The sequence below is a fragment of the Antennarius striatus genome, chromosome 11 (genome assembly GCF_040054535.1).
Source record: "Antennarius striatus isolate MH-2024 chromosome 11, ASM4005453v1, whole genome shotgun sequence".
Lineage (NCBI taxonomy): Eukaryota > Metazoa > Chordata > Actinopteri > Lophiiformes > Antennariidae > Antennarius > Antennarius striatus.
In genome coordinates, this window is record NC_090786.1 from 16,515,608 (window position 1) to 16,536,755 (window position 21,148).

The following is a 21,148-nucleotide window of genomic DNA, read 5'->3' on the forward strand; positions in this document are numbered from 1 at the left end:
ATAATCCTTTTGCCTCACAGCAAGAGGGTTCCAGGTCCGATTGCTTTCTGTGTGTGGGGTTTGTATGTTCTCCCCTTGTCTGAGAGGGATCTCTCCAGATTTTCCAGCTTCTTCCCACCTCCAAAAAACACAACACCAACACCCAATAGTTGCACAACTACCTTTAAGCTTGAACCAAGGTCAGAACAACATCATTTTATTGAGTGATGAATTACTTTTTGAAGACCAACCCAAATCTGTGAAGCAAAACTGTGTAAAATTTACTCAGCCAATTTTACTAAAGTGTCTCATAAATAATCTGTAATCAAATTTGTGTGATTCCACCATCAATATAAGGCCCTGCAAAATGATGTGTTATGGCTGCGCATAATTTGATATGAATATAGTTACCTTATGCGTCTTTATTATCTGAATGTTAACACCAACATCACATTAAGTTAATACAGTTTATAAGGAAAACATCCTGCATTCAAAACCCAGTTTAAGTACAAGAATTTGACCAGAGTTTCTCATTGTGCAGTGAAACAGTCATTTTCTCCAATGTATCATATTTACGGATTAATATTACTGCTACGTTAAAGTATTTAGTGCATTTTACCACTGCTGCTGTTTAAAGCAGTGTATAATTGTCTTTGTTATTATCGGTTAATTTACAGCAATACATCATATTCCATAGGATCATCTATTGTTTTTGCACCGTCACTGCCCTCATCTTTTCATGTGCTCAGCCCTGTTTTCTTTTTTTCGTGAAGATGCATTTCTCAGCTCCACCACAACAAGTTTAAACAGGTTTACTTTGCTTTAGCAGCGAGAAAGGAACGGTTAATCTGATCTTAACTGTTCCGATCAATAAGAGTGTCGCTAAACAAAGGTAAAGATTCTAATTGAAATAGTAACATGATATGAAAGCTGTCGTACAAATGTGGAAAATATTAACTTCCTTCTAAGATGTCGTGGAGTAGTAATGTAAATACATGAGCAAAGTATAAATACTTGAGTATACTTCCCAGTTATTGAGGGTAAATTATATATACTTCAACCTGTTGTGGTATGCAAGTTTTAATTATGTTAATGTCTTTGATTTTTAGTAAATATATTATATGTAAAAACTTCTCACTTCAATGATGATAAAGCAACCAGGTCCTCTTATTCCTGAAAATCAGGAGATATGTGGGAGCCTGATGGTAGTCAAAGTGTGAGTTATTACTATATATAACTAGTTTAACTTTAAAATACCAGCAATTCAACGACATTGTATTTATTTGTGTGTAAATCATTTAGCACTTCCTCTCCAACGTGAGCCAGATGAATATGGTCAATGCAGTGCCTTTAACTTGTCAATAGGTCAGAGTCTTCACAGACTCGTACATACTGTGTCACTCGATGGGTCGAGGCTTTACTTGCAGCAACATGAAGTTTTCTGACTGAGAGTGCTGCAGCAGCTATTTCCTGTACCGTGTGGTTTGGAGTTGCATTTCCCCTTTTACTGCTTGGTAAAGTTGTTCCTGGCTGCCATTAGCTGTGGTGGACAAACCTTAAAAAACTCTCCAGCCATCTAAAGAGAGGTTTTTGTGAAAACCTATCCTATTTTCATAAACAGCAAAATGTCAGCTATTTGACTAAGGGGAGAGAGACGTTCCTTTGTCAGTCACATATTCCTGTGCATGCAGGTGCTAGCAGACAGGCTGTGGCATGTTGACATTTAGACAGTCTGTGTCTGCTGCGTTTTAGAACAAGCTATAGCGGATGCAGGGTGGGTCCATCAACCACTAATCCACGCAGATGAAGCAAAGGTTCTGTATTTATGGTCACTTTTTAGAATCTGCTACGCACTAAACTTGGATTTTTTTTTTTAAAAGTGTCATTGGTAGTTGTGGGTTTTTCTGTTGGTTTTTTTTTTTAATTGAATGATTCCATCAAAAGCTCAGTGTTGCCTCCAAAAGGAATCAAGAAAATCTCAACAGGTTGGGATTTGTGATTGTAAATATTCTATTAGCAGAGAAAATATATTTTATCATGACACAAGAGACAACAGCTTTTACTGAGTCATAGGGTGACATTATAAAAAATATAGCTACTCAGTTAAGTACATCAAAAATCTTTATATTAATCCACCACTTGAAAAGATATATTGTGGGATCAGAGGACAGCAGCCCAAAGCAGAGACGTCTCTCTTGGGAGCCGTGACCATTTTCAAGAGACCTCATTTGAATAAAACGTATTGTTTTTTTAACCCAGGATTAAATCCTCATCTATTTCCTCTTTAATAACCTTTGCACTGACATGTCACATGACTTACAATAATATACTTAAATATGGCAGTGAGCCTCTGAAACAATGAAAACCTGACATAGCTCAAAGGCTGCAGTTCAATTTAACGTGCACAAGAGTCAGTTTCTGTGAATCATACACATCGGACTGATTCATCAGTTTTTTAAAAAAAACACTTGAAAATCATTCAAACTGACTTCCTTAAACATTTGGTGATTGGACAGAATTGACACAAAAGTTGATTTTGTACTATCGACACTGGCATCGTCTCTCCTTATTGGCAGATAGAGAAATACTTCAAACTCCCAGCACTCAGCCTGTTTTTACCTTATAAGGTCCTTGGACTGCATCACTCCAGCAGATGAGTTAAAGATGTGGACAGGTTTGCTCTCCTTATAAGGGTGTCATATGTTGTCCCCGCCCACGACTGTATCGAGTTCACCTGGAGTTCTACCTGACAAGGAAGATCTGTTTCTACCAAATGAAAAATTATATGGAAAGAGTGAAAAATTTCTGTTGTGCCATTCAAAGAAGCACGTAGTCGATAGCCATTGCAATTTCTGATTACAATGTAATGTGATTAGATGTAAATACTGAGGTTGTAGCTGAAACTCTGTCACACCCAGGATAAAGAGGAGGAGGAGGAGGAGATGGGTGGGTCTTGCTCCGGCTACTTCTGTGACTCAACCTGTTCTCCTTCCTTATAACCCCTCAGCTTTTCATGTTGCTGCCATTTTTCTCCTGCTGTTTCTGTCACACATTAAAAGCAAAATGGTGAGTAATTTTTTTATTTTTTTTTATTGATTGGGTTGATTTGGGCTTCGGTTAACAACTTCTTGGTGACTTGTGTGCACTGCAAGATGTGAAATTTATTTTAACAGCGTACCTAAAAGCCAGTGAATCCTGGTTGTCATCAGATTTGGAGTGTCAAGTTTATACTGGTTGTTACTTTGAGGAAATGGTTTACGTACTGAGTAAAGTGAGTTCAGAGTTTAGGTGTGGTTTATTTCCAAAATGGAGGGAGCTTCATTTGGTCTTCCAACTTGTTCTCAGAGAATCCCCTGGGGCGATGTTTCTTGCACTAACTTGTTCCATAATGACTGGAATGCAACAGAGCTGACGCCTTGATAATTCAAGGAAAGGATACACCATCTCTGTGTTGCTGCTAGAAACCTGCAACCATGTTTAATTACTTAAAGTATGTTAACACTTCTATCCAATGTGCAACTTCAAGAACACCCCCCCAAAAAAAAAAAAATCACTTCTGCTTTCTGCCATATTTTTTTCAAATAAATTAAGTATGAGCGATTCGCTCCAAACCACCAAGTTATAATCTGAAAGTTCCCACATTTTTGTTGTGACAGCCTTTTAACCATTTTCTCATTTTACAAAAAAACGTACATTTGTCCTTCTGCTTCCCTTGCTTAAATCTCTTGAGAAATTGTAGTGAAAGTAATCCTTTCCAAGGGCTGCCGTGATGCTTTTTTAGAAAATGTAATTTCATCGTCAACACTTTAAGACCCTTATATCAAAATTAAATCTCGTGCAAATAATATAAATTTTATGTTCAAAAACCAGTTAACTTAAACAGGTGGTGAATTTACCTCACCAACATAAACACCCGAGGTCTTGGTTTGTAGAATATTGTAGAGTGCATTTACTAAAATTTTAAAAAATGCAGTTTGAAGACTGGATTTAATCATCTTTAGGGTTTCTTTTAATACTGAATAATGACGTTATATTTTGTTTTCTCTAAACAGTCTGGAGTGGAAGTGTGCGACGAAGTGAAAAATATCTTTGATCGCATGAAAAAAGTGAAGCAAGGTGGCGATCAGAGCGATCGTTTGAGACTAGTGGTTTTTCGTGTTTGTGGCAAAAACATTGATGTGACGGAGACCATGACGAACAAACAATGCGCAGGCAAGGATGTATATACGATTGTGCGGAAACATCTCCGCGAAAAAGATTGCTGCTATATCCTGTATGACTGCCACTATCGGACTGTGGAAACAAGTGACCATGAAGATCTGATCCTCTTGACTTGGTAGGTGCTTGAATTGTGACAAATAGCAATATGGTTTAAGTAGAAATTCTCACAAGTTAAATGGCCCATCCATTTTCAGAACACATTTTCATGAGTGTATTTGTATACAGTCCTTGCACTGCGTAACTTTTGGATAACTTCTTTACTTAAGGTGTCACGAAAATGCAACCATCAAATCAAAAATGATATATTCTTCCTCTAAACCTGCACTGAAGAAGGCCCTGAATGGTAACTTTCTGCCACTTTTTAAGTACTTTTGATATTAATAGTTCATATTCAGTATTTTCTGATTTTTAAATTGTTTTCAACAGGTATCAAGCTTGATCTGGAGCTGACTGATTTTTCAGATTGTAGCCGGAAAGAGTTTTTAACCAAACTTGGAAAGGGAGAAAAATTACTCAGTCTGGAGGGCAGAGATTGCGACCGCTCTGACAGTGATAGTGATGACGATGAAGAGGAACATGGGAGTGACCATGAACATGGAAAGGGATGTGAGAAGTCAGGTGACAAAAGGCAGGACCAAGCAAAAGGATATGGTGTGAAGTCCTAAATGACAATGTATACAATGCATCTTTTTTGAGAAATACATTAGAGAGGGTAGCAATTATTTCCCTTGTATATTTGTCTCAATGTTTATCTGAATAAATGTTGCTTGAAATGTAGCCTGCAACAGACATATTTTCTTTTTATGGATTAGTTACTAATGACATGCTCTGTGTACAATTATATACTGTAAAATATTCTAATCAGAATTAGGCCAGAATGTCTGGGCCTGTACATTTGAAAATGTTTCACTGAAATATGGTTATAATTTGTTTGAAATCCATAAAGAATAAAGGAACTTTGACAAACTAGTCTTGTATTGAAAAAAATTGATGCAACTAATTGTGCAAGTCTGAGTTTTGGTTGATCACTGATTTGGCAAAGCAATCAAACATGTTAAAGTTGTTCAAATATGTTGCAAAATTAAGTTTAGATAATGTTCGATAAAAATAAGGTATACCTCACTACCCCCCACCCCCCCAAGAAAAGTTTAACTGGTTTAGATTCACAGAACTGATCGATTTGAATTAAAATCAGTGAAAAATTGTCATCTGCTTCATTAAGACACTTTTTTTCCCAATCTGTAGATACAAAGTTTTGTGTTTGTCCACCTATCCCATCCCATGATTTATTTTTCAGATAGTTTAACATTGCTTTTTAATTGTCTGTTTTCCATAACCCCGAGTGTGCCATTTCATAACCTGTGGAATTGACTAAAAGGTCAAAACCAGGGTTCTTAAAAAAAAGGCACTGAAAGCTATTTTTAAAAATCCTTCTCAAACTGAAGTAATTCAAGAATTCTTTTTCAATATTTAATCTTAGCGCATGAAGCAATTTGGTCAGCATGTAAGAGTGGTTTAAAAAAATAACGTTTAAAAAGGTAGCTGTGTGGGTGTGTTGACAGACCGTGAACGATCACACCTGAACAACTACGTATAAACGGTTGCAAATCAGTTACTTCTTTGTGTCTGAAAGACATAACATTAAGCCTATGTGTACAAGTTTAAAGAAAACATTCTCAGTAAGCTTTTATTGCTCTTTTTGGAGGATCACTCGGATACTGGAGCTACTATACAGTGTGTAATGAGAAATGATCAACCGCCATTCTGGTGTGCAACACACTCAGGATGTTGATGCACTCATACTTCCTGTGAGAAACTCTTCTCCAGCAAGCAGAACAGCAACAACTCTCTACTATCAAATATTAATTTGATTCTCATCACATCTGTCAAGCTAAAACCACATTTTACTCTGATATCCTTGCATTCATCATGCCCACACACACAGTACAGAGCTACACTGTAGTTTATTCCTACAAATTCATTGTGTTATTGGTATCCAGCTAGGCAATGAAACATCGGACCACAGAATGCTCCTATTATTCAACCACATAGAAAAGACATACAAAGTAATTGCACAGGTTGATGTACATTTGACGTACAATCAGTTTCCCTTTTTAACACTGAACTATGGGGACATGTTTAAAATATGAGGCAGGGGGATAAGTAATTTCTGACATAGCCAGAATTGTTGATGGAATGTGGCTTTCAATAAAGAATGTAGCAGGATTCTCACCTTGAATCGTACTTTGAAATGTTCACAATATCAAACATTTGAGTCCTACATTTGCAAAAAATGCAATCAACTATAGGAAATAAACATTTTTGGAATGCATTACTATGGTATTCATAAGGCATTTTGGCAGTTTTCGTAGTGTCCGTTGTGAAAATCTCAGACAGACGTTCCTTCCTTCAGCTCCACATATTCTCCCTTGAAAACAAAACGGAATTCAGGTTAGTTCTTTATAATCCCACTTATACTGTATATTATATATATATATACACACACACACACACAGACACCATCTCACCTTGCCTTCCAGGTGCTCCTGTAGTGTTCTCACCACCTCTCTCTCTTTGGTCAGCTGCTCCTGAGTAGCTTTGAGAAGCTGCTGCAGCTTGGTCGCTGCGTGGCCGAGATCTTTGGACAACTTCTTCTCCTTCTCCAGGCGCTCCTGTTACGGGCACAGCAGAAAACGTTCTTTCAAATCACCAAGCCAAAATGAGACTTCAATGTCACATTGTCAACTTCGAAGGTACTAAAATAAGATATGACGCAAATAAAAACTACATCTTGCAGCCATAAAATTGTAAAGTCATTCAGTTGCTTTTTAAAATTTCACATTTTGAAATTCAGCTGAGAATGATGATTACTGACAATAAAAGTTCATTGAAAGGTATTTTTCAATTATTCAAAACTTTATAAAGCACTTTTTTACGTAAGAACATGCAACGCAAAGTACTTCACAGAACTTAAAACAAAAAACACAATAAAAGAAAGAAAAACCGATTATAAAAAAAGCCCCTCCCTCCTACTATCCATGCTAGACACACACACACACACACACGGCTTGGTGCTGATGACAAAGTAAATGGAGCCGTCCACACTGAGAAGAGCCGGAGACCGTGCCATCAGGGGACCCAGCACCCAAGCCCTCCAACTCCGACGGACGGGTGGATCCCTACACAGAAGGAACACCACCCCCCCCCGGCCGAGTCGAAGGGCCCCAAGGACAGCAACCCCATCAGCAGACTGAACACTGCTCCCAGTGCGGAGGACCCCCTTGAGGAAACTTTGTACTCTTTGTCTGAAAGCCATTCTACTGAGTAAACGACAGCAAACAGCATCAGAAAATAGAGCATATAATGAGCTGTGATGAAGAACAACGATGTGATGAATCAACATGCAATAAACTGTTAGGTTGAAAAGACTGAATTCATGGATAAATATTTCGTCTGTACGTACTTTTAATTTAATAATGTATATTTTACAATGAAATCTTTCAATACAAAATAAAACACAAGCCCTCCTTTCAATGTACTACATCATGTATTTTAAATGCAGCACGTCTCCTTCCTACTGGGATCAGGACCACCAGTGACTTTCACCAGTATACTCTACAGTGAGAGGCTGATGATAATTCAGGGCCGATGATAAATCAAATCACGAATCACAGTAAAACACTGAGCTCGTGAATGTGTGTTTTTATCCCACCTTGAGCTGTACAACATCTTCAGTGTCAGCTTGTGGTGACTCAGAAGAATCCTTCAGAAGATCAAGCTGTGCCTGAAGGTCTGTTATAGTCCTCTGGGCCTGTGAGTCCACATACAAGTATGCTTACCATCATTCAACAAACAAATTAAAAAAATTAAATTAAATAATAACTGTAATGTAAAGCAATGGTGACCTTTACCTGTTCAAACTCTTCTGACAGCTGTTTCCTCTGAGCTACCTCCATGTGCATCTCCTCAGCCGTCTGACTCATCTCCTTCTGCACCTGAAGGCATGGAGGTAAAAACAAAAGACACACAAAATAAATATGTACGAAGACAAAAAGAAAACAAAGGTGTCCATGCAAACATTCTTGTGCCAAAGCAGCAGTACTACACCCCCATATGCACAAAAGCTGCTCAACCTGTCTGCCGAGTTAGTTTTCTCTGAATTTTTCAGGCGGAAGAATAGAACCAAACACTACACCGTTAAATCTTGGGAATTACAATGCATCTGAAACCAAAGGAAGAGAGGTGAGCATGCTGAAAAAGGGTGAAAGCAGTGGTTAGAGGCTCATCCACTCATTAAGTGCAAACACTGGTTAGCATAAACAGCCACTGCATCAGAGGAGGACTGGACAGACAGGAAATACTGCACTTCTTTATCTGAGCAATCTGATCCAGAGTCCGAGAGCTCTTGCCACATCCTTGATCTTTGTTGTAATAGAAGAAAACAAGTCCATAACTTTTTTTAGACTATTAAATGTTCTAGTAAAAGTGGACCAAAGCTCACAAAAGAGGCGAGTTAAAAACAGAAGAAGAAATGATCTCAGGAGAAGTGTGACATTCACTGTCCAGTTATCTCTGACAGACAGTTAAGGGTGCCCTGTGACCTTTGCACCCTGACCTGACTCGGTTTGGCTTCAGATGGGCCATTCTGTTCTTGTTGAACCTGCATCGTCACCTTGCCAAGCTGCTCCCTGACCTGAAACAGGAAGTCACCAGTAAGCACTAACCCCACCTTTGATGAATCCTTTTGTGTCACACTACACTGACGCTTTAACCACGGTGGTTGTCTTGTTATGGGGCATTGACTTTCCTTGATATGTGACGTATCAACAAAACCTTTGTTGTATTTGTAATGTGAACATATTAATATTGTCTCCAGGATGGGAAAACCGGTTAGGTTGGTGAAGTCACCTGTGCAAGCTCCTCCCTGTGTGCCTGTGCCTCCTTCTGGGCCAAAAGCAGGTGGCTTTGGCATTCTGACAGCTGGTGCTTCAGCTGAAACCAGAGCACATAGAAAAGGACCAGATACAGATACAGGACATTAAAGATTCACTGACCAACTATTTCTATGCTCAATTTTTTTATTCAATCTTTAAACAAGCAGAAATTAAGAACAAATCTGGATATTTACCTTAACGGGTTGTCAAAGGGTCAAGAGTGTAACTCAAGCAATTGCAAAACAGACTAATCATTTGGAATGTTATATATATATATATATATATATATATATATATATATATATATATATATATATATATATAAAAACACACAAGAGTTGAATTTGCCAACATATATAAAATATGTTTCTATCAAATGCAAAAAGTACAGATGTTCTTTTCCGTATCTTCCTAAAAGAGAACAACACATACAACTAAACATTTTAATTGAGCTAGTTCCAATGATCTGTAAATTTGACCAGCTTATATACCTCCTTCATCTCCTCTGACGCATCCTGGGACTCTGACTGCTTCTCAAACTGGGATTCCAGAAGCATCATCTGCTCCTTCAGCTGCGAAAAGAACCATGATAAATATAGTTTCATATTGTAGAATATTTGTATTCAATGTGGAAAAAACCCACCTGTTCAATATTTTTATTTTCTGCCTCCAGTTTGGTGATCTTCTCCAAAGCCTGGAAATATGTTGAGGGGTATATTCTGAGTTTTTCAAAAATAAGAAATGTGCCACACACACATTTTTTAATATAAAATATCCCTACAGTGACTTCATATTATATCTTACCCCTCTCAGCTGTTCATCTGCATTAGACAACTTGGACTTCCACACCAGCTCTTCTTCTTCCACACTCTGCTGCAGATGTTTCAACATTCTTTCCTAAAAGGGGAAGCAGGATTAATCCCATAGATGTAACCCATATTTATATACATTAAAAAAGTGTTTGTTTTTCACTGCGTCACAATGGGGGTTACAACCCTTGAAAGTGAGCATGATCAGAACGAGTAACATAACTGAAAGATTTATTGCAATATTATTTGATATGTCAAATTTTGTGTGATCCCTTTTTTAAAATGTTAATACAGCTGTGGTACTAGCCAAATCTAAAGCCACTGTGTATGATTGCATTCTACCATCTCTGTCTTGATGTTTTGTTTTTCTTTTCCGAAAAGCAGAAGAACCAAATGTACAAGTCAGGAAACCAGAACAAGGAAGCAAAATGAAAGAACTAGAGAGTGGGGATGCTGCATTGACTTGAGAGCTGAGCTTCTTAAAAGCTGATGTGTGACAGCGCTGTCCTTTTTCTTGTTTCAAAAATGATAACAGCAAAGAGGAAATACTGTATTGGCATATAGTGAAGGGCATTGGTCAGCTGCAATACTGGAAATCAAAACAGGAGGAGCAACTTGGCACATAACTGCCCAGAAAACATTTGATCAGCCGACTGAGGAAGGGGAGGGACTCTGAAAGCAGCATTTGGGCCAGACTTCTCTAAAATGATTTAAGAGCTAAAGAAATACTTAGCAGAAGTCATGAGACTGTTTTGTGCTTGATGATGTGGGGCTTGGAGCAACAAACTGACATTTTTTAAAATCACACATATAACACTATGCCAAGACAAAAGCCCGAGTGATATTGAGCTTGAAAGAAGCCGAGTGTGTTTCACATCTCACTGGAAGGTGGTCTTCATAAGCTAACAGAGACAAATCACAGTGATTTGCTCATGTGGATAATACGAAATTAGTTTTTGATATTGTTTGTAATATCACCACGGAGTTGCTATCGTTAGCAGAAATGAATGAAAGATTTATTTAGTAATGCAAGGTACTACTGTTCAGGTTAACGGGCAGGTGGCAGCACAGGCAGCAGAACAAACATGTTCCACTGTATTTGTGATCCGTTTGGCTTCTTTGTCTTTTGTTATAATTTAAATGTTAGGAGTTTTTAATGGACCAGGAGGCAGGTTGAATTGAACCACCTTACTTTATTTATTTAGTATTACTTTTTTCATTTAAGTATTTTGAATTACGATTGAGTAAATTGTGTTGTGTAACTTGTGTCATTGTGTTTTTCAAACTGAATTTATCTAACTGTGGATAACCATTAAAAACACAAACTACAGTACTAACACTACTGACCAATAGCTGCAGGTGAACTGCAGCCAAAACTCTGAAGCAGCATGGACTTGGCGAGTGGAGAGACTTTCTCCATGAGCCTCTTCTAGGCAGACTGACCTTCGTACTTATAGTGATATGTAGGCTTCTCCTTTTGAATGAATAATTTTTAATCTGTTGCATGTTGATGATGTAACAAGAAATTAATAGCTGTTACATGCTCTATTTTAAGGCCAGGGTTCCACGAGGCAGAAAATAAAACATAATGTATGATCCAGCTGTAAGTCAAAGGATTCCAAGCTGCTCACCAGAAACACAACACTTTTTATTTAATCAGAAATCAAACAAACTCTCTCCCACTGGCATTTCCTTCACAACAGAGCATTAATGAGCAGTTAAACCAAGACCGCCTAGCTGATTTATCCTGCACCAGCTGCCAGCATTAGATTAGCAAGCCTGGGATGAGAAGATAACTGACTGGGTGTTTAAAAAAAACATTGAATCTAAGTTTATGCTCTCTCTGTTCAATGCTTCTTTGATAAGGTGAACACATTCAGAGAAGAGCTCAACTCCATTCTTTACTCTTAATTTTTTCTTTCTTTAATTTCGCTGCTGGTGACTTTCATTTGTAACTGAAACCTCTTTGGGGGGAAATTCAGTAACTCACCGTTTCAGCCAAAACAGTCCTGTATTGTTCACATTCAGTCTGCAATGAGCCATAGCTCTCCTCAGTCTCCTTCAGCTTTTGAAGCAATTCCTGAAACAAGGGAAACCCATTCAGAACTCTTCTGCTGGGTCATTTCAAGCCAGCACGTTAAACTTAATAAATGTGTGGCTCACATGCGATGTGCTTGACTGAGACACCTGGTCCTGCTGGTTGACAGTTTCCTGAGCCTTCTGCATAAATACTTGTAACCACTGGGACTGAGTGAAGAGAAAAGCAGAAGAAAACCATTCATGTATGCATCAACAGTACAGAATACGTACCAGGAGGTAGGCCAGTGAATCATGAGAAATCCCCTTGTCTTACCTGCTCTGTCTCCATCGGTATGTGAGGAAACAGAGACTGGAGACTTTCTTTGGTTTCAGTTTGAAAGGACGTCAGCGCTGCCATAATGTTCTGCAGGCACATTGAATGGTATTGATTGAGTAAAGCAGTGTCAAATGACAGGTGTCTCGCGTATAAAGAGCCTTACTTCATCAATGGCCTTTCTTTCTTTCACTTCTCTCAGTTCCTCTTGTAGTGATGCGACAAGGGAATCCTTCTCAGTCAGACTAGCCAAAGAACCAAAACAGACAAATGGATTTCTAAAACGGATGTAAAAAGACACAGGGCTGATCTTTTTCATGGTCTGATGCTCATTTACCTGTTCTGTAGTAGTTTGAGCTCGGAATCATCCGACTGTTGAAACACAGTGGACATGCATTGAGTGAGTGAGATAATGCTTCGTTTACCAGGGAGGCGTTTATGGTTGACTCAAGCAACACAATTCGATGTGCCCTTACTGGTGTGTTGTTGAGTTGCACCATTTCTTCTTTCATGCTTTTTACTTCATCCTGAAGTGACTGAATGAGGCCGGTGTCTTCACTAAGAGGGTAACAAAGTGTGAATTAAGTATGAGTAACAATCAAGATTATGGAGACTATTGAAGTCAAACGGAAAGTAAAAAGCATGATACCTCTTGTTTCTTTGCTCCAGCTCAACAATAGTTTTCTCCTGTCGGAAGAGATTATTTGTGATTAGCAATGCAGCGGTCCACATGTGTGTGATAATAACGCTCCTTAACAATCAAGAAGTGTATGATGAGAAAAAGAAAAAAAAAGAACAAACATCTCCAGAACTTACAGCAGCTTCTTGCTTCATCTGAAGTTGCTTCAGTTCGTCATGAAGTGTGCTAAGCTGGTCATTTCTCTCTTGAAGGCTACAGAGGTGGAATGGCATTTCAATCAAACAATAGCTTTGTATTTAAAGAAGTTTGTACAGAAGGGATATTCAAACAGCTACCTGTGCTTTAACTGCTCCAATTCCGCAGCATTCACCTGATGATTCAGACAGAAACATCTTGAGGGGGTTATTACCTGCAGTGAACTTTCTAGCTACTTCAAACTTGTTCAAACTGAAAATGTTTGTTCTACCTGATTGTTGTCCTCCTCCTTTTTGGTCTGGCTTTCCTCAAGCAGTGAGCTGAAGGAGGCCACCTGCTGGACAAGGTGGCTTTTCTCAGCTTTTGTTTCCTCCAACTGAACAGTCAGGGCATCCACCTGAGCAGAGCGCTCCCGAATATCAGCTTCCAATCTCCCGATACACAACTGGGACTCTACAGGTACAAAAGGCACGATCAAAACGCAACACTCACAATGCATTCCATGTTTCGTATTCTGTGGTAAAAGAACAATCGTGATGAGACAGAGAGAGAAACAGGGAGAGGGAGATTGATTTGATTTTTAAAATCACGTTTATTCATAAAGTCGATATTACAAGATAGTCACGTTGACACAAAATCCAAAGAGAGAGGGAGACCCCCCCTCCCCCCATCCTCTGACCTGACAGCGTGTTGCTGTCCACCTGGGTCTTGTCCAAAGAGGCCTGCAGGCTGGTGTTTCTGCTCTGTGTTGTTCTGAGCTCCTCACACACCTCCTCCAGTTTCCGCTGTAACGCCTGTTCACTCTGTGAATGGCTGGCCTGTCAATCACAACCAGCAACAGCTCATTTTAAACAGTAGGGGGCAGCACTGCTTGAAAATAATAACTATACAGTAAATCCCATAACTGTCAATTATCTTTAAAATATCCTTCAAAGATCGAATGGAATTACGTATCCTAGTTAATCCTGAACCAATCAAATACAGTAATCCCTCATTACTTGTGGTTAATGCGCTCCAGGACCCCCCGTGAAAAACAAAATTGTGTGATATAGCGACGATTTTATTATTTACGGTAATTTAAACGTTTAACGTTTAATTTAACCCTCCCTAACTACCTTTACATTTCGCAACAGGCCAACAAGCCCATATCTAGTTGATATTGCGTCATCGGCATTTCCACCATGTTGACTGATGGACAGAACCATTGCATAACATAACTTTTTATGTCACCAAATGAGGACTCCTTTGCTCCACATCAACATTAACAGTTGAGATCTGTGGTCAGAACATTGACATATAATGTAGGATGGTAGCATTTGAAAATTTAAGTGTTAAAAAGTGGATTCTTTCTGCTCTTAAATGGAGAGTTGGAAAGCAGAGACGCTCGAACATGCTGGCATTCCAGCTGATGTCAAGAAACATTTTCCCTGCAGGCCTATTTTTCCATGTCTGCATTCCAGCCCAGCCCTGAGCGCTATGATTACAAGGTAATTCAACTTCCCAAAATATTAGACGCTGTGAAATGCGTGAGTGAAATGCTGTGGATTCCATATCGGAAGGAGGAGTCAGCTGCATAAAAAATAAAACAGCATTAACCGACTATATAAAAAGATATAGTCAAGTCCACTCTCGTTCATTTTAAAGGAATTATGTCTTTCCCAGCAGTCCTGACTGACCTGCAACTGGGAGAGCTGCTTCTCAGTGGTGGAGAGCTTGACCTCCAGCCCTTTCCTGATGTGCTCATCAGCCAGCAGACTTTCTGTCTTTTCTCCAAGCTCCTTGGTTAACTTGGTGCATTCCTGACGCAGCTTGGCCAGCTCAGCATTTTGTCTGAGGACAAAAATTGAAGTACTGAAGAAAGAGTCATATCTTCACTACGCTATGAACTGATGATCAGGTTTGCTTAGAAAATGTGCACAGTACACAAAATAATCTTTCACTAAAGAGGTATATCACTATGGATCATTACAGATAACTTACAGTTAGGGGACAACACTCACTTGCTCTCAGCCTGACTAGTTGCTTGGTTGAGGGCATCACGAAGAATGGAATTCTCCTGCTGTAGACGGGCCAGCTGGGCACTGGGGCCTTTTTCCAGCTGGTCCTGGAGGTTAAGGATCTGTAAAAATATTTTAAGTATATACAGTATTTTAGTTTGTTTCATCTTGGAGTTTATCAGTAACAAATCTAATTTACAGTCTGATCACCAAGAAGGAAAAATTGTACTCATCTGATGTACATGAGGACTGACCTTTGCATTGAGGGTTTGGGTCTGGGCTACATGGTCCTGGTAACTGGCCTGCATGCGGGCTTGAAGAGCAATCATTTCCTGCTCCCTTTTACTCAGCTGTGAACTCAGCCTCGTCTCCACACTGGTCACCTTAGACCTCTCAGCAGACAGCTCCTGTTAGAGAGCAGGTGCAGATTCATTGCAATGTGTTTGAGAAAAGACTGGAACTGTTCTTCAACTATTGTTATCAAATATAGTGAAGATGTCCATCATCCACCAAAGGAACATTTTAAAATGTATATATATATATATATATATACAGAAAATGAATGACAAGATTTCCCTAACACTGGATGCTCCTCAATGGGTGGGGCTTGGGTGTCGGGGTAACTTCATTTTATTTTCTCTGTGGATATAGAACTTTAAAATCCAAATCTCACAATATGTTCTTGCTCAATGAAGAATTTAATTTAATTGCAGTCACAACAAGACTTTACCCTAAGACCAAACTTTTGTATTGTTTACAGCAGAACGGACCAAAGAACAGCAAATACTACCCATCCAATGACTTTGCTTGCCTCTGTGATGAGTATTACAGATTTTCCGAGCTGCCACGGTCACTTTGTGGGAGGAATTTTGCATGATCTGCTTCTACATTGACCCGAGACACTTGAACATCTAACCTTAGTGAGTTCTCTGACACGGTTCTTCGCTACTGAAGCCTCCTCTTGTTCTGCCGTCAGCTGCTTCTCCTTCTCCTCCAGTTGTTTCTTCAGTGTCGCCACTGGGTCTCCTTTCTGAGTGGCCTGAAAATGTATGCGTGTGCAGAAATACAGCATGATAACAGTGTCTCACTGCAGTCTCCAATGCCTTCATTCATGCATGCATTTATCCAGTACCAGAACACTCCACACTAATCAAACAAGTGCCTTTCTTCACCACTGGCTGCACTTTCCCATACCTTGTGCCAGGTGTCCTGAACGATGCCGGCTTTTTCAGACAGGATCTCAATAAGTTTGTGAACCTCTCCCTCACTGAACACCATGCTATTGATGGTGGACAACAGAGCTTTGTACGGTAGATACAGTGGAGCATCAGGAGAATCCACCACCGCCACTAAAAAAAAGCAAACAAAAAAACATTATTAGAAAAAAGAAGACATACGGCACCAGGTAGAAACAACACACAACCCTCGCTACTCATTGTCAGGGCACTGCAAGTCTTTGTCAGAAAACAAAACAGGGCAGTGATGTTTGGACAAGCTGGCAGACTCCCTGCCCTCCAGAAAGGAGCGCCAGGCAAAACGCACGACCTTTACTGGCACTGCTTTCCACGGACACGCAGACAGAAGTTCATCAGAGTATTACCACATTACACTGTCAGTGGTGCTGTGCACAACTCGTCCCTACAGACATGAGTTAACGTGTTCACCCATCACCAGCACTATGGCTGTCGTAGCTCCTGTGTTGATTTCAACATTTTGGAACAAGTGTATTAATTATGAACCACTTCAATGTGATCAAATGAGATCATTCAAATCAAACAGAACACCTTGTATTGATAAAACACATTTGATTACCAGGCAGCTCAGACTTTTTCTTTGATGCCTTCTTCTTGGCTTCCTGTGATTTTCCTACAACAGCGAGAACCTGCTGAGATCCTACAGGGGGCGCTGCCATCAGTAGGACGCCTTTAGAGACAGCCTCCAGCACGGGGGCAGTCTTTGGTGGAACTGATGAAGACTTGGCTTGTGTTGCAACAGGCTTTCCTGGTACTTGGGCAGATTTGGCTGAGGAGGGGGCAGACTTATTTGATGCGGGGGCAGACTTATTTGATGCGGGGGCAGACTTATTTGATGCGGGGGCAGACTTATTTGATGCGGGGGCAGACTTATTTGATGCGGGGGCAGACTTATTTGATGCGGGGGCAGACTTTTCTGATGCGGGGGCAGACTTATTTGATGCGGGGGCAGACTTATTTGATGCGGGGGCAGACTTTTCTGATGCGGGGGCAGACTTTTCTGATGCGGGGGCAGACTTATTTGATGCGGGGGCAGACTTTTCTGATGCGGGGGCAGACTTATTTGATGCGGGGGCAGACTTTTCTGATGCGGGGGCAGACTTTTCTGATGCGGGGGCAGACTTATTTGATGCGGGGGCAGACTTTTCTGATGCGGGGGCAGACTTGTTTGATGCGGGGGCAGACTTTTCTGATGCGGGGGCAGACTTGTTTGATGCGGGGGCAGACTTGTTTGATGCGGGGGCAGACTTGTTTGATGCGGGGGCAGACTTGTTTGATGCGGGGGCAGACTTGTTTGATGCGGGGGCAGACTTGTTTGATGCGGGGGCAGACTTGGCTGGGGTGGCTGCAGTGGTTGCTTTAATAGAAGCAGGCTCTGAGGATGACAGGGGCGCAGGGGCAACAAGAAGTGGAACTGACGGGGTAGGGGCTGCCTCCACCTTAGCCACCTTCTTTTTTTTCTTGTCTTTAGGCGATGGAACTGGTGAGGACTCGGTCAAGGTAGGGCTTGGTTCAGCAGCAGCTTTAGGCTGGGTCTCTTTGGGTGCTGGGGCAGGAGTTGGTGCAACATCTACGGCAGGGACAGGCTCAGGAGCAGGAGCAGAGACAGGGGGTGGTGGTAAAGTAGGGGCAGCAGCTACTACTGGGGCAGTAGCGGGTTCATTGACTGTGTCAGCTTCAGCTTCTGGTTGAACTTCTTCAGGCTCTGGGATCTTTCCATTTGGCTTTTCTTCTTTCTTCTTTCCACGGTTCTTCTTCTCAGACACTTTGTCCTTCTTCTTTTTCTCGGAGCGAATGGGTTGTGTCTTACCCAACTCTCTACGTTGTTTAGCCAGGGCCTCCTCGTAAGAAGTCTCCTTCATGGAGAAGGTGGAAACAAGAGCAATCCCAACTGCAGAGATCACCATGAATCCACCAAACACCATTATCCCAAGGGTCTGGGGATCATAGATATCCATGGTTCAATTTCAGTTTACCTGAAAAGAGAGAGAGAAATTTATTAACACATTTAACAATTGGGACTACCTTTTAGTAAGACTTTTGTAGGAATACAAGGCACAAAAAAGTTGTCAAATGGGAGAAAAAGGTCATATATCATCAGCATCTGGTGACAGAATGAATGCCTTATGGAGAAAGGTTGCAGCTATTACACTCAAAAGCCTCCAGATGTCACTGTGACTTCACAAAGGTTCTCCTTTAGACAGGCAACGTAATGCAAACCAGCAAATCTAATCTACAAACTGTGTGATAAGTAACAGCTGCTCTGAACCCACGATCCATAAAGCCTTCCATCTTGGGTTAAACATGTGTCTGGACATTTCAAGTCACTCTCAGTTAAATCTCATATCCTGACTGCTTATTTTTGAGTCCAGCGCTGGGTTTTATGAGTACAACCACTAAAAACAAATAAAGCTAAAGTAAATAGCAGCTGGAATCTCACCTTCCCCCAAACACGTGACAAAGAAATACCCCGGCCAACAATTCCTTATAATGACGTTTTACAAATTAAAAAAAAAATTTTTTTTAACCCTGCCTCAGGAAAGTCTCAGTTATCGTGGTAATGGTAGATCTTTGTGTAAAGAAAAAACACAAAAAAAAAAAAACCCACATCAACTCGGCTTGTAAGAAAGGCTGCCATTCTGAAGTCTTCAAACTTTTCTTGCTTTTCTCACAAGTCCAGTTGGCTTTATTCTACAATACATGTACTAATTTTTTTTATTTTTTATGTACAGGTACTGATTTTGATCCCCAAACGGAAATTAAGAATGCACACTCTAGTTAGTGGTTCAAACACATGCATACATATTAGTGGGTACAGGCCCCTGTAGCACACACATATTAAGGGAAAATACTTCTGAGAAAAGGTTTTTTCTGTTACTAAAAAAGGAAATTAACACTGTCTATCAGTAAACCGCTAAAGATTTTGGTATTTGCTGGTAACAGTGTGTACTTTATCCGCTTTTATCTTTAACCCCATTTTGCCTCCATGACTTTGGTTTCCCGCCCCCAGTTTGGATTGTCCTCATTCACATGCATTAAACTCCTCAATAGCAATTTTAACCATCTGAATTTTTTTGCGTACTATTTCTTCTAAAAATTTGCTGACACAGGGTCCATTAATCATTGATATCTAAAGATGAATTTTGTGAGCTTTGTTGATTACTACAAGTTCTCATTACAAAGTTTGATTAAATCTATTTCCAGTTCTGGTACTTCATAAATACATGCATGAATGAAGGCATTGGAGATTGCATTCAGACACTGTTATTATACTGTATTTCTGCACACGCATGCGTTTTCAGGCCACTATATATGTAGAACTAAAATTTCACATTGGATTTCTGTTTTCTAGTTCTTTTTTGCTGCTGCACAACAGCATTGCAACTGACTTTGCAAAAGGTTTTCCCCTTAAGGCACTAAAGACACTCCAACACCAACCAAAAATTTAGTCTGCAAGGGAGGAAAGTTGGCTGAGACTGGATGGCCAATGATGCACAATAAACCAAGAAGTCTGATTGATTCCTGCAGAACTATGGCCTCTATTCTAGTTAATAATAAGAATTGTGCATTTCTCACGTTCTCAATTACATAAAATGCAACAAGGAAACAGTTTGGGCTTTAGTGAACCAGCGTTGTGACATGGCAGACAAAAACTGTCGAGCGACATTACTTCAGCAAAATCGAACAGTCCAGAGTCCTTGATCGCCGCAACATCAAATAGCTGTAGGGGGAAGGGGCGAACCTTCAAAGTAATGCCAAACGTCATGACATCTACTCAAAGTAAATTACATTTAAAAATGTTTCAGAGCGTCTTTATTGGATTACGTTCCTGATAAGTGATATAAGACCTCGTAAGGTACAAATCATGGACTCCTTGAGCGTAAAGCTGACGTTGTTGCATGAGGCAGTCGTCGGCTTAAATTAAATTCTAATAACTTTATTAAGTCATGGACATACATTATGGAAATATTACTTACTTTCCTTCAGAGATATTTTTTTAAAATTACTATTTCACATTGCTTTTGGTTGCAGATGTTGAAGACGAATACTAAATGTGCTAAAAAAAAAAAATCATTTTACCCAAATTCATTGATTTCCACTAACTTCTAGATAGTTTACTCAACATCAAACCTTTTTAAACCATTTTTATTTCAGGACCACATATGAAAAAGGCCTAGAAGATTAATGAGACCAGTCAGAACGCTCTACATCGACATCCGATAAGACATGCATTAATAAAAACCGAGACTGTACATCAATTTAACTATTTCTATGTAATGTACATTTAATCATCATTTGCAAACTAATACTATGGCTATCATTACGAATCAATGAACTTGGCTATTGTCCTGAGCAACAGTATTAAGAGTCTTTTTACACGTCAGAAATGCGCTCTCTACGCTGTAAATGAAACGTAAATTTAACATCTATAGAGGAAAAATATCTAAAACTATTTTACATAACTTTTAGCTACTGTCTCTGCACTGGTAGTTAGCTCAAGGTGTAGCTTTCTGAGCTAGCTAACGGTGGTCAAATGAATAAAAAAATCAAGATACCGACACTCACCTCACCGGTGATGGAGCTACGGCTGATTGCTTCAGATTAAAAGGAGAGAGGACGAAAATCTGTCTGCAGATGAAGTGACTTCTGTACAAAGCTACCAATTTGTCCAGCTAACTAGCTCTCTTCCAGTGGTCCCCCTCACTCCACAAGAGAATCCGTGTTCTGCTGTGAAGTCGTGGCACTTCGAGCTGGCTGGACGTGCTG

The 21,148-nt window shown here is 40.0% G+C and overlaps 2 protein-coding genes across 2 annotated transcripts; one reads left to right on the top strand and one right to left on the bottom strand.

Moving 5' to 3' along the window:
* Positions 1-2,887: 2,887 nt before the first annotated feature.
* On the top strand, positions 2,888-5,169 carry cfl1l (cofilin 1 (non-muscle), like). The gene is made up of 4 exons (XM_068327329.1): positions 2,888-3,045; positions 4,032-4,315; positions 4,467-4,543; positions 4,627-5,169. The coding sequence occupies exons 1-4, from the start codon at positions 3,043-3,045 to the stop codon at positions 4,863-4,865; spliced, it is 603 nt and encodes a 200-aa protein (XP_068183430.1). The 5' UTR covers positions 2,888-3,042; the 3' UTR covers positions 4,866-5,169.
* A 704-nt stretch (positions 5,170-5,873) lies between these two features.
* rrbp1a (ribosome binding protein 1a) lies at positions 5,874-21,148 on the bottom strand. The gene is made up of 27 exons (XM_068327327.1): positions 20,948-21,148; positions 16,941-18,357; positions 16,323-16,477; positions 16,045-16,167; positions 15,383-15,535; positions 15,132-15,250; positions 14,808-14,961; positions 13,811-13,949; positions 13,403-13,584; positions 13,272-13,306; positions 13,113-13,188; positions 12,946-12,983; positions 12,773-12,854; positions 12,634-12,668; positions 12,463-12,541; positions 12,297-12,386; positions 12,107-12,190; positions 11,934-12,023; positions 9,939-10,031; positions 9,778-9,828; positions 9,626-9,706; positions 9,109-9,192; positions 8,816-8,893; positions 8,112-8,195; positions 7,913-8,011; positions 6,729-6,872; positions 5,874-6,628 (listed from the first exon to the last, which is right to left on the bottom strand). The coding sequence occupies exons 2-27, from the start codon at positions 18,337-18,339 to the stop codon at positions 6,590-6,592; spliced, it is 3,786 nt and encodes a 1,261-aa protein (XP_068183428.1). The 5' UTR covers positions 18,340-18,357; positions 20,948-21,148; the 3' UTR covers positions 5,874-6,589.